Source organism: Alligator mississippiensis, chromosome 3 (assembly GCF_030867095.1).
Source record: "Alligator mississippiensis isolate rAllMis1 chromosome 3, rAllMis1, whole genome shotgun sequence".
NCBI classification, from domain to species: domain Eukaryota; kingdom Metazoa; phylum Chordata; order Crocodylia; family Alligatoridae; genus Alligator; species Alligator mississippiensis.
In genome coordinates this window covers 222427424-222443102 of record NC_081826.1, presented here as the reverse complement: position 1 = coordinate 222443102, position 15679 = coordinate 222427424, and the positions used below count along the sequence as shown (strand labels likewise).

Genomic DNA, 15679 nt, shown 5'->3' with positions numbered 1-15679 from the left:
TTCTTTCTTTCTTACGTGGAAACAAGAAACCTAACCTAAATTCTTGCTGGTGCAACTGGAAATATCATTACATTCAAGATTATATCTACAATAAAACGACATGCACATTTTTACCTGACAAGTGACTTGAGTTTCCTGAACTAAAAAAAAATCAATTTTGTAACAGCAGCAATATTTTATTACAATTCAAATGTGGGTAAATGGAATCCTTCCCATTAGCTTACCAAGATTAGCAACATATATAACCAGTATGTTTTAATTTCTTATTGTTTTCTGATCCTTACCTTTTATTTCAGTTATTTGTATGTAAATATTTTTTATTTCAACCTGTAACTTCTAACTTACAGGTGTAGAAGATAAAAAGAAACTAATACTTTGATAAAAATATAAGTTATAAAAAAAAAAAGTCTTACGCAAATTCTTTCTTTTTTTCTTTTTTTCTTTTTTTCTCCTCCTTCTCCTTCTCCTTCTCCTTCTTCTTCATCATCTTCATCATCATCATGCCTTGGCAATCAAGGTATCCTTAACGTTACAATATAATTAGAGCAGGAGTATCAGAGGTACAGCTTTCAGACTAGAACTGTGGAACCTTAGGATCTGGCCTGCAGTTGTTAGACCATCACTGCTTATTGCATGTAGTACATGCTAGCCCTGGCATATGGAGCTGGTCTGTCAGGTGCTGCACATGGCACCCATGCCAGACCTACCCATGACCATCCCTGTGTGCTGGAGCCAGCGCACAGGACCAGTCTGGTGTTGGCACTGCGTCAGCTCATGCCCCCGGCTGTCTCTGTGTGCTTTGTGCAGTGCAAGCCCCGGTCTGGCAATGGCATGTGTTATATGCAGGACATGGGGATGGATTCAGTGCTCTTCCTGTATGTGGCGTGAGGAGCCGATCCAGGCCACGTGCACCCTGCCAAATCAGCCCTACACTCTGGCTCTGGGGCCAGCACCTCATGTGCGCCTTTTGCTGGCTTCCTGCACAAGCCTTGCACTGGTGTCGGCACGCACTATATCAGCTCTCTGTCAGATCAGCCCTGTGCCCTGGTGTATGGGTCCAGACTAGCCTGCACCATGCCTCTCATCTGGCCAGTGGGGCCATTTTTGGGGTTAAATCTAGAAATAGTCCTATCTTGACTACATAGAAGAGTCGAGCTTTTTTTAAGAAAGATTATAATATGAGATCATAATGACTTATTATATTTTTGTAGTTGGTCACTGATGAGATTGACTATGATTCAGATGGTGCTTCATAATTTGAAGACTTTCTATCCCTTGGCTGGACATGATCTTTCAGGTAATCTAGCAGCATAATTAACTTTTTTCAATTGCTTTGCCTCACTTTATCCTGACACTGTTTTATTTTTAGAGAGATTGGTACACTGTAAAATACCATTCCGCAGTTAGTTTATTTTGATATTAGAGACTACAAACATTAACCTGATTATTTGGGGATATTTTTGAATGTTCTGTTGAGTTTTTTGTCTACCTTGTAATCACTTATGGCTGTCAGTAACATGTCTTACTGGCTATTTTAGTATTTTTACTGATTAATTAATCCTGTACTTATTTTGTTATTCATAATACATCATTTCTACTATTGTTTTACTTCTCTGTTCGTCTTTACGTCTGTTCTAAATATCCTGGTTCCTTTTCCACATCACAGGCTGCTATAAAGCAATACAGGGTAATTAATCTCTTTACATTTCAATCTCTTCTTCCATCTTTTTAAGTTAATTTAGAAAATGCTTCATTGCAATATAGATTTTTAGTGGAGGAATTCACACTAAGATGCCAATATAATTTAAATTTCTTTGCTTTGTCCTTTTAGAACTTCCAGTTAGCTCCCCGCTGTGTCACGCAGTCCTAAAGACACTTCAGCGCTGGGAGCAAGTTCTTCTCCGACGGCTTGAGTTATACGGTGGCCCCCCTCAAAATTTTATTTCAGTTCATGCACCTGAGGAAGCATTATCTGCAGGTCCTGCACTCCTTCGCCACAAGGTTTTGCTTGAACCTACAAACACTCCTTTCAGGTGTGCATGCAATTTATATACTTTTTTTTATAATCATTCTAATAGTCATTCATTACCTTTCCTTCATAAGGCAAATGATGGGCCTTTTAGATGTTTTCAGAAATACATGTTTGTATGTATGGTTACTATAACGTTAAGTGAAGATGCCCAATTAGAACCATATCCAGCCCATTTGGATGTGCAAACGCTTGATTTTCTTTTATAGCTGAATGCTCAAATCATATGCATAGTTAAACATGTATATGCATGCTTCTGAGTCTGGCTCTGATGTGAAGATATCAGCTGCAGAGAAAGCAGTCAGATTTGGTGGTCGTCAAACTCTGATGTCAAAAACTCATCTCACTACTACTGCTTCTATGGAAGCTGTTTCATCAGTACTACAGAAGGGAGCTTTAGTCACTTTGGTGGATGACTCTGTGCGTGATGGACAGGAAGAATGTACTAAATCCTTCATCCCCATTGTGAACAGGTTCACATCAAACAGATAAGAACAAATCTAGGATAGTATCTAAAATAAATAACCCCTCCCTCCACCTGCCCCCTTTTGAATAGGTTATAAATCAAGAGAAAAAGTATCTTTCCAGCTGTTATCCATGTTGATCATGGATTTGATACTGCATCATAAAGCTAAAAATGTAGTGTCAGCAAAGTGTTTTATAGGGCAGTTTAGACTCTGTACCTCTCTTTTTTTATATCAAGTTTGTCATTAAAACAGGAAATCATGAGAAGTTGCTCTTTTAGGTCCCTATGCTAGAGTTGACTGAAACATTCTCCTTTGAAATGCAGCTCCATTTAGAGAGATTTTTAGAAGTCTAAAAATTGCTCTCTTCAAATTGGCTTTGGGTCCATTCTGTCAAATAAATCCAGAATCAATCCAGCACTCCAGAAGTTTCCTTTAGCTATTTAAAACCATCAGCACAATCTAAGGAATTTGTTTTGCACAGTATTAAATTTGGGTATTTAGTATGTTGGTCTTGTAAAAACAATAAGAATTCTGTAAAACCATTTTTTAAATTGCATAGGAATAATTAGTAGCCACTGTTTGTGTGTGGGAGTGGAAGTTCTTCCAGATTCCTTCATGGTTTTGAACTTAGCCTAGAGTTTTTAAGAATTGTGGGATATGTACAGAATAATCAGTTTCCAAAATATGGAATTCCTTTCTTTGACAGCCAAAAATAATATTTTTGTATGCTTCCCAGTGCTCAGAAGGCTCCAACACCTTGGAGAGATCTTTTGGTGGTTGTTTTTTGCTGCTTTGTATTTCCTAGGGATGAGGAAACTAACAGAAAGTGTAATCTGGCAAGGGACCAAACTTAAATTGCAGTTCTCCAATTGGCAGGGAAGGTTCATTTTTATTCAGTTTGTTTAAAATATGAACCGTTCACAAACTATATGAAAGTGCAACCTGTTCTGGTAGAGAGCAAGTTGAGATACGTCTGCTTTGAGGTTACTTTTCTGTTTCATTTTGCACTTCCCTTGGCAATCTTCAAGTACAAATAATAAGACCCGTTGATTAAAATTTAACATAACCTAAACTAGAGGAAAGGAAAGGATTTTTTTCTCTACATAGCTTCAAAACAGACTTTATACAATAATTTAAGTTTTTGTAACAAAATAATTTCCTGTATATATGCAGTGATCTGTCTGTTGTTCATATTCCAGAACAGATATCTTGGCAACTGTTTGGCCGTTTTGTTTCAGTGTTTGTCAGTATTTCATAGATTTCATAGACATTAGGGCTGGAAGGGACCTCGGAAGATCATCGAGTCCAGCCCCCTGCCCAAAGGGCAGGAAGTCAGCTGGGGTCATAGGATCCCAGCAAGATAAGCATCCAGTTTGCTCTTGAAGGTGTTCAATGTAGGCACTTGAACCACCTCCGGTGGCAGGCTGTTCCAGACCTTGGGGGCTCAGACAATAAAGAAATTCTTCCTTATGTCCAGCCTGAAACGATCTTGTAGTAGTTTATGACCATTCGACCTAGTCGTCATCCCTTGGGGCGCTCTGGTGAACAAACGTTCCCACAGATACTGGTGGTCACCCCTGATAAACTTATAGGTGGCCATCAGATCACCCCTGAGCCTGCGCTTCTCCAGGCTAAAGAGCCCCAGGGCTCTCAGCCTGTCATCGTAGGGTCTGCTTCTCTGACCTCTGATCATGTGCGTGGCTCTTCTCTGGACTGTCTCAAGCTTCTCCACATCCTTTTTGAATTGTGGAGCCCAAAACTGGATGCAGTACTCCAGCTGCGGCCTCACCAAGGCCGAGTACAAGGGGAGAATGATGTCCTGGGATTTGCTTGAGAAGCATATGGATGCAAGCCAGCGTTTTGGTCACTTTACTAGCCGCAGCATCGCACTGCAGACTCATGTTCATCTTGTGGTCAATGATGACCCCCAAGTCTCTGCTGCCGTTATTCCCAAGGACATTCGTCAAATGGGATAAAATCTATGGGCATTTGTAGATGACACATGAAAGCGGTTAAATGCCCTTTTGCACCTCTTTAATGGTGTTGCTCTTTGCACAAGTTTGCAAATTTGTCAGCATATTGCACGTTAATTCCAGCCCCTGCAGCAAATTTGCTGCATAATGTGCCTTAAATGACTTTGGGGTGCAGCAAACTGAAATACCTGTGAGGAGTTTGTTTGCTACCTTACAGCCACGGAGGGAATCACTGGGCTCCGTACAGCTCAGGAGCTGTGCAGACAGCCCTAACAGGCAGCCCCGCAGCAGCCCAGGAAGGCAGGCTGCAATGAAGGGAAAGAAAAGAAAATCAATGAGCCTGATCTTTTTCTTTTTTTTTCCCCCTTCTCTGGAGCCTGCCTGCCTGAGCTGCATGGGTGCCCGGTGCTTCCCTCTGCAGCTGCAGTGCCCCTTGGGACCGCCCAAGCTGGGTGCCTGTGGGTGGGTGCTGCCTGAGGGCTGCTGCCTTGGAGGGAAGCACCAGCCCCCCCTCCCTCCCCCTTGCAGCTCAGGCCTACTGGCAGCTCACTCTCTGCTCCCTGCTGCCAGAGAGGCAGGTAAGGACACGGATGTACATGTCACAGGGGTTTACTTTGCCTCAAATTGAAATAGTGTTTTTTAAAAACCACCGCTTCAATCTAAACCCCCATGTTATCTACAAATGCCCTATCTGACAAGAGCAAGAACTCAGCATTTTTAGGAACTTAAGAATTTAAGCTCATACTATTAAGTTTTTTTCTCCCTGTGCAGGGTTTTTGCCAGTTTCTAAAGTAACTTATTGTATAGTATAACATTCAGCACCCATGCTGCAATACAAGATTATTAAATGTAAATATTTGCGTGCTAATCTGTGACAGTGATCCATGCATGCTTCAACTCTTGATTTCCTTTTTCCATTTGTCGTAATGTTAACATTTCTTTTTCCTCACTTTATTTAGGTAGAATTTTATGTGAATTACTTTAGAACTTCATTACTAGCATGATAGCATAAACTTTTTTTTAACTTTGATCAGCAGATCTAAAAGTCATGTTGCATTGTCTGTGAAGAGACTTTGGCAGTACCTGGTTAAGCAGGAAGTAATCCAGGAAACGTTTATCCGAAATATATTTACGAAGAAAAGATGCCTCAGTGAGGTCTGTATATTATGCAAAATATGTATGTTTTAAGCCTTTATTAAGTTATGGCATCTGAATGCTTGTTTTCATAGAACAAAAACTTGTATAGGTAATATGATTGGTGTTTGAGGATGTGCCTAGATCTAAATCTGCTGTTTTAAAAAACTTTGTTGTGTTGATGTGTGAGCTTGCTGTGCATCTGCTCAAAACGAAAATAGCCAGTATCTGCCTCATGAATGACATAAAATAAACCCTTGGCTAGAATAATAGTTTGGCTCAAGCTATTGATAGAAGTTACCTTAAAAAGAGTGGCAGTTTCTGTAAAACGTTATCAATCAAAAAGATTCTGATTTGTAACATAATTAAGCAAAGCTTTAAAATTTGATTTCCCCTGACCAGCTTAGTTTGTGTGTTGTTACAGTTTTTCACTGAATTGTACCTTGTTGCATTCTAGTTTTTAAAGAAACAAAATAAATACAGCACTGCAGTGTGCCAGGGACAGCACTTGAATATCTGTACCATATCAGGCCATGGGCTAGCTGTTTTTTTTTCTTCCTTGAAATACTCAATTTTTAATAAACTGGCTAGCTGAAATTGGTGTGCAAAAATGTCTGTCCTCTACCCCATACTTGCTACTGCACTTCTCTCAGCAAAGTATGTGTAAACTTCTATAAGGGTTCTCTCTCTAGCCTAAATAAATAAAGCATTTAATCAGGTCTACCTATGCAATCATTCAGAGTACTCAATGAACATGATAGCACTAACACAGTCAAATCACATCAAACCTTAACTTAGTTATTACAGTGGTGAAATGTTGCCTAGTACAACCTCAGAACACTGCAGTGCAACAAAAGGTGGTATTCCTTCAGACAGAGAGACCCTGTAAATTAATGGTATTTTAAAGCTATTTTGTTCTTTAAGCATAAGTTAGAATAAAAATTAATGTAGGGTAGGGACTATTACATTTTTTCAATGATTAGATGTAGTTTGTTTAGTGTACAACTTTTGCTATTCTTTCTTTTCCTATCACCTTTTCCTACAATTTTCCCCATTTTTTTCAGATAATTTTTTTTAAAACCAAAATTTTAAATTAATTGAAAAACTAACCTCATATTGCTTGAAAGCATCTCAGGTCACCTTCAACTGCTAGTTAATTCCTTTATTCTCCTCCTCCTTGCTTCTTAACTCCATTTGCGTTGAATCTTATCCACAGTGTATCCTTCATGTCAGTACTTGACAAGACAGTGATGCAAGAAATGAGTAGTCCACATCATAGAAGAACTACTGACTGGGAGAAATAGGGGGAAACGATTGAATCAGAAAAAGTGTACTATGGACAGTTAACGGCAAAGTAGCAATCTAGCCAGAGCAGCAAAGAGCTAAGGGTGGGTTAACTTATCCTGTTTCTCTGCAGCTTCAGCTATACTGCTAGTTTAAAGCTGGCTTGTATACTTCTACAATACACTGTAGTCATTTCCATTGGCCAGCTGCATTAGTACTGTCTCATTCATGTGCTGTATTCTTCAACGTGCTCAGGAGATACAGTTAAGTTCAGATGTGTATGTTCGTGTGGTCATTCACTTACAACATCTTAGCTGTATTTGATTTTGTTAGGATGAAGAAAAACAATAACCCTGAAAACAGTAACCCTTGGTCAATCCAGACTTGTGATCATAAGCTGCTTTTGCTTTGTACTGAGCTGGTGATAACTATCACTCTCAAGTTATCCCCTCGAGCAAATAATTCAAGAGTAAACAACCCATTCTTCTCTGATCATGGCAATACTGGAACAAGACAGTGGAGAAAATAACTGAAAATGTTTCTTTTCCTCTCCCTTCAAGGCGTTTTTCTACCAAAAATGTTTATTTAAAGTTGATAACAACTCGTTTTTCTACAGGACAAAGGTGATACCAAATATTTCAAAAGTGCTTCTTAGTGCTTCAGAAGCAATTGCAGTGTCCACCTCAGAATAAAGCAGAGCTGCTAGCCATGTCCTTAAAGCAATAATGGCATTTTAAACTCCTGTAAACCCCACTCTTCATTATTATTAATAGACAAGTGGAGTCAATAGGGGTATCCACCAGGGTAACGATGTGGTGTAGGGTGGGTGCAAATACATGCGGCTGCTGCTGATAGCCACACATTTGTGATCACAGTGGCAACTGGAAGTCACCACTTCCACTTTGCCCAGGGTGTCTAGCCACGTTCCTGTACTACTACTGTTAATGCATTCAGAATGTCATCTGTGAGGTCCAACATTTTAAGCAAACAACTGAGAACTGAAGTTGATAAGCTATTACATAGCATAATTAAAATGATTTCTGTAGCAAACTTAAATTTAGAATAAATACTTAGCCAAATATATATTGTATGTAAACTATCTGTGCAAATCAGTGTGTTGTTTTAATTGTTGCGTGTTGGGAAAACTAACATAGGATTAAGGATTTCCACAGTGTTTTTCATGTTACATCTCATCTTCAATTTTTGTCATGTGGTTATTCTTTCTTGGTAAAGTCATTAGAGGACCACAGTGAAACCATCAAAAATTCTATGATGGAGGAGCCCATCAACAATAAGGTACATTATCATAATATTCAAATTAAATTCAACATTTTAGTCTTTCTAGAAGTAAAACTTACTGTTGACGTTCATAAAACTGATATTCACTGTTAACTCCTTTTGAAAACTTTGCTGTGTAGCAATTTAAACTGAAATCTGAGCTTCATAAGAAGTTAGAACAATAACATTGTATAGGACATTTTGTAAATCAAAACCAAACTCTAGTCTCTCATATTTGCACTGAAACGTGTTTTGTGTTAGAATGTATAATGTATACTGCTGACTAAATTGTTGTTTTTGTGGTAATTGTATAAGTAAATAATGGTTTGCATTTGTGTGTCACTTATTCAAGTGGCTTGTAAAGTCTAAAGCAGCAATGCCAGAGAAGTAAATGTCAAACTCGTTTGATTGCTAGGTCATTTGAGGCATAGAAGCTATGATTTTCCTGGTATACTTAGGTTAGCAATAGCATAACAGGGAACAATACTCAGGAGCTCTGGATGGGCTGTTACCACAGAACTGTGCTTCTCCAGACAAAACAAAATCCTGAGGACCTTGTTATATAGGAATTTTGAGCAGCTTCAGAAGCTTGTAACACCTGGATTATCTGCACATTAGCACCTGAAACTAGTTGTAAGCACTCATTATGTAGTTCAAAGATACACTACTCCAGGGTAGTATGCTCTCTGATCTGTGTCACCCAACTCATAAAAACACACCGCCCTACCCCATTGTCTTTGCTTTCCAGCTGGCCTGCATCTAGCCCACTGCCTCCCAGCACTCCAGATCACCCCTCACTAGCCCACCCTCTGTCCTCTTATGGCTGCTTGCACTGTCAGTCCTGAGGGAGTAGGCAGGGAAGGGCTAACCCAGGGGTGGACAAAATGCAGCCCGTGGACCAGATGCAGCCTGCCAGGCCATTCTATCCAGCCTGCAGAGCCCCTAAAACATTTAGAAAATTTATATTTATCTGCCCCTGGCTACCTGTCATGCAGCCCTTGATGGCTTGCCAAAACTCAGTAAGCAGCCCTCTGCCCAAAATAATTGTCCACCCCTGGGTTAACTGCTGAAACGCGCAGCATGGGCAGCCACAAGTACTTGACAGGAAGGGGTTGGCGGCGGGGTGCAGAGGGGGAAGCCTGGAACAAGGGAGGTGGGGGAATTCTAATCTTTTATTCCTCCGGGACCCCGCTGCCTTGAATATGCGACTGCTCCAAACTGTAGCATTAACGTGGATCACCATTTGAACAACTCACAGTATAACATGTTACAAGGCTCTTACACTTATCAATTCTAATCATGGTTTGATATTAAAAATTTCAGTTTTTAGTATTCATTATAGCTTCTATCTATAGCTTTAGTTTTTAGCTAGCTTTAGTCTTCAGTATTATATGAGCTTACTAATTTGAAGTACTATAATTTTCATGGGTCCTAATATTAAGTTATTCATAAAATTTTTAAACCATTTTAAATATTTACTCTGAAAACGATTCTAAACTTTTCATTTGTGTTTTTTCATCTCTCTGTACCTCAGTACGGTAGTTCTGGAATGAATCTATAGTGGAGTAGTATTACTGCATTGCATTGTTGCAGCAGAGAGCTTACTAAATTTAAGCATAATTCATATCCCAATTTTTCTGTTAGCATTCACGTTTTGAAGGATTTCATTGCCTGGTTGTGGTTTCCATTTGTTCCTGCAGGAATTGTTCAGATCTAGCATTATGGATAATACTTAAAATTTGAACAATGATTCAGTGATATCAGTACTCCCTGAAGGGGGATCATCTTTAGAGTTCTACTGTACCTTGGCATATAGCTGAGATAACATTATGCACTCAGTTTCAATGATGAAAGTTATTTAGAAAGCTAACAGATTCAGATACCACCTTTACTTGGGAGGGGGGGGGGGGGGGGGTCAAGAGAAAATGTTTTGCTGTCATACACTTAAGCTATATTATTTTGCAATAATAAAATGTGCAAGATAGTCCAGCATGCTTTTAGACTGGAAACAGATGTTGCATTCATGCCTGTTTGTCCTGGCATAGAAATACCTTGTGGATTTAGCGTGTACACATATTGCACTTCTAATCAGGATTTAGTGATGGCCCATCTCTGACCCAAATTGGGTCAGACTGGTCCACAGCCTTTAAAGGTTGCCCACCCCTGAGCTAATAGATCAAATTGAACGATACATAAGCCCTATTAAATAAAGCTTAAAAAGAGGACAGCTTGTTACACAGTACCAACACTTACATGTAAATACAGTTAAAAATACATAAAGTTGAAATAAAAGATAATCGAGAGCTTGAATATCTGAGATTAGGATAACCAAGGATGCATTGTTACTTAGGCAATTCCTATGCACTAAAAGGAAGCTAAATTGGTTAATATTTGAATGTTCTGTTGTTTCCCCAGTGATATCAATTGTTTATTCTACTAGACACATGCTACATAATAAATGCACAAGTTTTGTTTATTCGCACATGATTAAATATTTGGCTTGCATTATTCTACTGTAAAACAAATGTTGCATGTGCTTATATGTACTTACACAAGCATCTTATTTTTTCTGAATACAGATAGAAACAGATCTGGGATATCCAGGAGGTAAAGCACGAATTATTCATAAAGAGTCTGACATCATTACTGCTTTTGCAGTCAATAAAGTGAGTATAAAGAAACTGTTTCTCTAAAATTGTTCTTATTTTTTATTACACTATATTTTAGATTGTTAAATAGATACATTCTAACACAGTGAGAGTGCTACTGCAGTATTGCCAAGTCCACCATCCCAAAAATCATGAGATGAACTCTTAAAAAAATCAAGATTAGCATGTAAATTATGACATGCTATTTTTTAAGTGTGTGGGGGGTGGTATTTGTGAAGGTGTGTGGAGCTGTGAGTGTGTGTGTGTGGGGTTTGGAGCCTGGAGAGGGAGGGTTCCTGCACACCCTGGTAGGATGCACAGTACTGTGGGTCATCAGTGAGAGGCAGCAGCAGAGTTGGGGAGGCTGTGGCTTAGGAGTGAGGAGCAGACACAGACAGTACCCAGCTGGTAAGTGGATGGGAAGGGGTGGGGGATCAAGGCCCCATTGGTAAGGGAGGGAGTAGGACTGGAACAGTGGCTGGGGTGAATGGGGCTCCAGGGCTGGTACAAGTCATCCAGAGGCATGGTTGGGTCGCGCAGCTCTCCCCACAGCTGTGTGTACTCCGAGGGTATGGCTGAGCTCCCCACAGGAGCTCAGCCATGTGATGCTAGTGTGCTTCCTGCCATTGAGTGGGCAAAGGACACGCCTCATGTCCCCTGCCTGCCCGGTGGGTGGCAACGGCATCATGCAGCTGAGCTCCTGAGGCAAAGGCAGCAGGGCACAGAGTCCCAGCCTGAGACCCACCTCTGCACCGTGGGGAGCATATGCCCTCCATGCCTCCCCCAAGGGTGCACGCTACGGTGGGAAGCCACCCACCACCCCCTGCACCTCTGGATATGCCACCTGTGGGACACAGAGAACTCTGGAGCCCCATTCACCCCAGCCCATACCCCTGGGAGCCACGCGTTAGCCATGTTGTGTGTCCCCTGCCCACAGCACAGGTAGCCCACCTCTGCCCCTAACACAAATCCAGGGGGCACGTGCCCCCCTGCCTCCCCAAGGGTTGAACCCCCACCTTGCTCTGGATGAGCTGCCTGCTGCACAACCTGCCCCATTCACCCCAGCCTCTGCCCCACTTCCTCCCTCACCGTGGGGGCCTTGATTTGCTCTTCTCCTCCCCCCCACCCCTTTCCCCCCCCCCCATCCCATTCTTCTCCACAGAATTACCAGCTAGGCTCTCTCTACATGTGCTGGAAGAAAAATCCTGAGATCTGAGGGTTGTATCCTGAGATCGCGAGTTAGGGTTAATTTGATTTGGAAATCGAGTCTTGTGACTGTTTCATGAGAGTTGGCTTTACTGCTACTGCTTGCCTGCAGAATGGCTCAGATTCCTTTGTCCAGGTTCACAACAATCATGCTATAGAAAATCAAAACTGCACAGTGTTTTGCCTTCCCCAAGTTTTTCCTCCTACCTTATCTTCCATTGAGCAGTAGACAGAGTAAAGAAGGGGCAATTGTACTTTGCCACCTTTCCTTAACAGAAATATACAGGTACTCCTCATTTAACATCATCCTGGTTAATGTTGTTTCATTATTACATTGTTGATCTATTAGAGAATGTACTCATTTAAAGTCGTGCCATGTTCAGTTATAACATTGTTTGGTCACCGCCTGCTAGTAGGAAACTACTGTGACATAATTGGATTCACTTAACATTGTTTCACTTAAGTTGCATTTTTCAAGACATTAATGTACACCTCAGGCAAGGAGAAGCATGGAAGAGTTGGCAGTAGGGGAAAGCATCTTTCTCCTGTGTTTCTTTTCTTGGTCAGACCATTTAACTTTTACGTAGAATGGAGAGAGAGAGAGGGGAAAGATAAGGTAGCAGTCTGAGAGAACTTCCCTACCTACACATGTCCATAAGGTGTTTGGGTACTAAAATTGTAAAATAAGAATGTATGTAGTAATCTATAAGCAAGCTATATGATCCTCCCAACAAGAGACAGCCTGGGCCTCCTGAGGGAGAAGGCTTACAATTTTAATAATGTAAATATGTTACCATCCTAGACGGTCAGACACTGACTTTCAAATGTATCTCAACTTCACCCTCTCTAACTTCATCTTCTTTGTATGCAGTCATAGGCACCTGCCTGATTTACAGGCACATGTTTGCCCTTGCGGATCAGCTAGCTAGTGGTCTGCAAACAAGTGCCAGCAAAAGAATAATTCCAGTTGAAACAGTGAATCCCCAGAGAGAGCCTTTAACATTCTTTGTTTTGTAACTTTTTCAGGCAAATCGGAACTGCATTGCCATAGCTTCCAGCCACGACATTCAAGAACTAGATGTTTCTGGGATTCTAGCTACACAAATCTATACGTGGGTTGACGATGAAATAGAAACTGAAACTAAAGGGTATGTTTATTATATAAATAATTTTATCAGCTTTGGCAATTTTGGGGTATGTCAGTTGCACTGAATGTGGATTAATCAATGATATTATTTAAAGAACCTGTCTAATTATCACTCTGCTTGCAAATGTTACATTTATAGGTCTGATGACTTTTTGGTTGTACATGCTCGTGATGATCTGTCAACTGTTCAGGGTACTACACCTTATACTCACAGCAATCCTGGCACCCCTATAAACATGCCTTGGCTTGGTAGTACGCAGACTGGTAGAGGTGCATCTGTGGTAAGTTAATTGTGGAAGAAGCTTTTAATAGACCTACATTTTGCATGCCTTTCATAATTACCAGTTAGGCTTCCATATTGGCGTGTAAAGAGGCATAGTTCTTATGTGCCATAACAGTGGAAGCTGTAATTTCCTATTCAAGGAAGTGGTGTAAACTGCTATGCATTGTTACCAAATTTGCCCATTACTCTGGGGTGTGCTCATTTATTAGGGATAGTTTCTAGGGTCTTGGTGATTCTGTCAATGTGCTGCTTGTGTTACTATATGGAGCTGTATTTCTCCCTTCTGCAAGCCCTCACCCCCAGTGGAGCTATCTTGCAGGACTCAATCTCAATGGGACTGGGTTCCTCCAGTCACCAAATCAGTCATACACACAAACGCACACAAATTAACGTGACACGCCTGACCTGGCCGGGCTGATCAGCATGGACAGGCTGACACCCTCATATGCCAAGAATCAGTTCATAAGAGCAACAATAAAATGCAGTCAGACACAAGCACACAGGTAAACAGAATCCCTCTGAATCTGGCTGGGTGTCCAGCTGACACCCTCATGGGCCAGCATTCAGTTCATAAGGGCACATCTGAGTCAAACTGGGTCAATCAGCCTGTACAAGCTGATCCCCTTATGTGTTTCAAACTCAGCACGTCCCAATCTTTGGCCTCTTGATGAGCAGACCCCACAATATTTTTGGGCTTCACAGGGATCTTTAGCTTAGGTAAAAGAAGCGTTGCTGCAGAGCATGGGAGGAAAGAGAAGCAGAGAAGGAAAAATATACCCAATTATTACCAGTTTGACTATAAAAGTTATTTATTGCTAAGCATATGAAATATATAATAGTACTAGTAGTAATAGCCATGCAAAAGAAAAACAAACACAAACAATGACAATACTACCCTGGTTTCACTAAGTATTTGGGGAAACTTAGCTCAAGCTTAACTGATACAGTTCAGGTTCAGAAGGTTATGCCTAGAGAGGAGAGAGAGAGAGCGAGCGAGCGCTGGGGTCTCACCTAATCCAAGGTACTCGGGCTGCAAAGCTGACAGGCACAGGTCGTAGCACAATCCTTGGAGAGAGATGATCTGTTTTTCCAGCGTCCCAAGAACAACAGGGAATGGTGTCAGCACAGGAGCTTTCTTCTTCTTTCTTCTCCTTCTTTCCTCCTGCTTCTTCTTCTTCTTGAAGCACACACTTTTTACAGATTTTTATACCCTCAGTTCAGCTGCTTTGAAGCACCCTCAGTAGTGTAAATCATTGTCTTTTCTATTGACAAGGGGTTATCTGGTTTGGAACATCTCAAGAAACTGATTGATAATCAGGAAACACTTAAGATTAGGGAGTAACCCAAATACTTGGGAGCCATCTTGAGATTCCTATGGATGGGAGATATACTGATGGGATATCTCATGGTTTCTTCAGGAACAATAGATAGCTTGCAGCATCAGGATTTTGGATTTTTACTTGTTGTGCACAAGCCTCAGCTTAGCATGACTTTTCCAGATTTTACTATAGTCTTTTAACAGACTTAAAGCAATTATTGGGGTGCTCATAACCTTTTGTGGAGAGGACTCCCACCAGTTGTCTTGGGAAAAGTATGACAACACCTGTGATTAGGGTTCCAACGGGCTGGACGTTGTGATGAACCCTTAACCATTGTTCAAATGTTGCCCATACCCCCTCGGACTCAGTCTCTTGCCTCAGCATTCCCTAACCCAGCAACCGAGTTTTAGTCAATCAAGTTTAAATAGGCCTCCCATAGTGGGACCGGGGAATTTATGGCCCGAGATGCCTATTAAATTTAGAGGTGTGTGTGTGTCTGGGGGGGGGAGTCCTTAGCAAATCCAGATTAGAACTGGTCTGATAAATGCTGAGCTGGGTGTGTGTGAACATGGGTTGATTAACATTTGAAGCACAGATTCCCCATCATGCAGTGCTCCCCTGCTTCTCTGGTCCCAGAATTCACTGCAGTCTCTGCTTCAGGCTTTCTGTTCTCCATCTCTCATGTAAATGAATGGTCATCTGGTTCCCATCTCGGATGCAAATGAGACCTAGGGCAGTTGGTTCACTCTTGTCACCCTTATCTGGAGGGTCTTAGGTGTGTCTCTCACTGCATCTAATCAGTTTCGTTTAGGTAGAGGAGGGGAGGGAGGGGGGGTGAGTCCTTTGTGAAGTCAAACAGACTGCATCCTGTGCCAGGGTTGCCCAAGAATACAGAGCTGAGGTGTAACAGC

General features: G+C 41.2%; 1 protein-coding gene across 2 annotated transcripts in view; it reads left to right on the top strand.

The window, feature by feature from the left end:
- DMXL1 (Dmx like 1) overlaps positions 1-15679 on the top strand; it is a 140774-nt gene that overhangs the window by 104368 nt on the left and 20727 nt on the right. The window contains exons 31-37 of one of the 2 annotated variants that reach the window (XM_059724916.1): positions 1212-1297; positions 1832-2033; positions 5504-5624; positions 8121-8183; positions 10745-10831; positions 13046-13167; positions 13306-13447. In XM_059724916.1, coding sequence (XP_059580899.1) covers positions 1212-1297; positions 1832-2033; positions 5504-5624; positions 8121-8183; positions 10745-10831; positions 13046-13167; positions 13306-13447 — 823 coding nt within the window. The remainder of the gene's footprint in view (positions 1-1211; positions 1298-1831; positions 2034-5503; positions 5625-8120; positions 8184-10744; positions 10832-13045; positions 13168-13305; positions 13448-15679) is intronic. The other variant, XM_019478071.2, reaches the window with a different exon arrangement.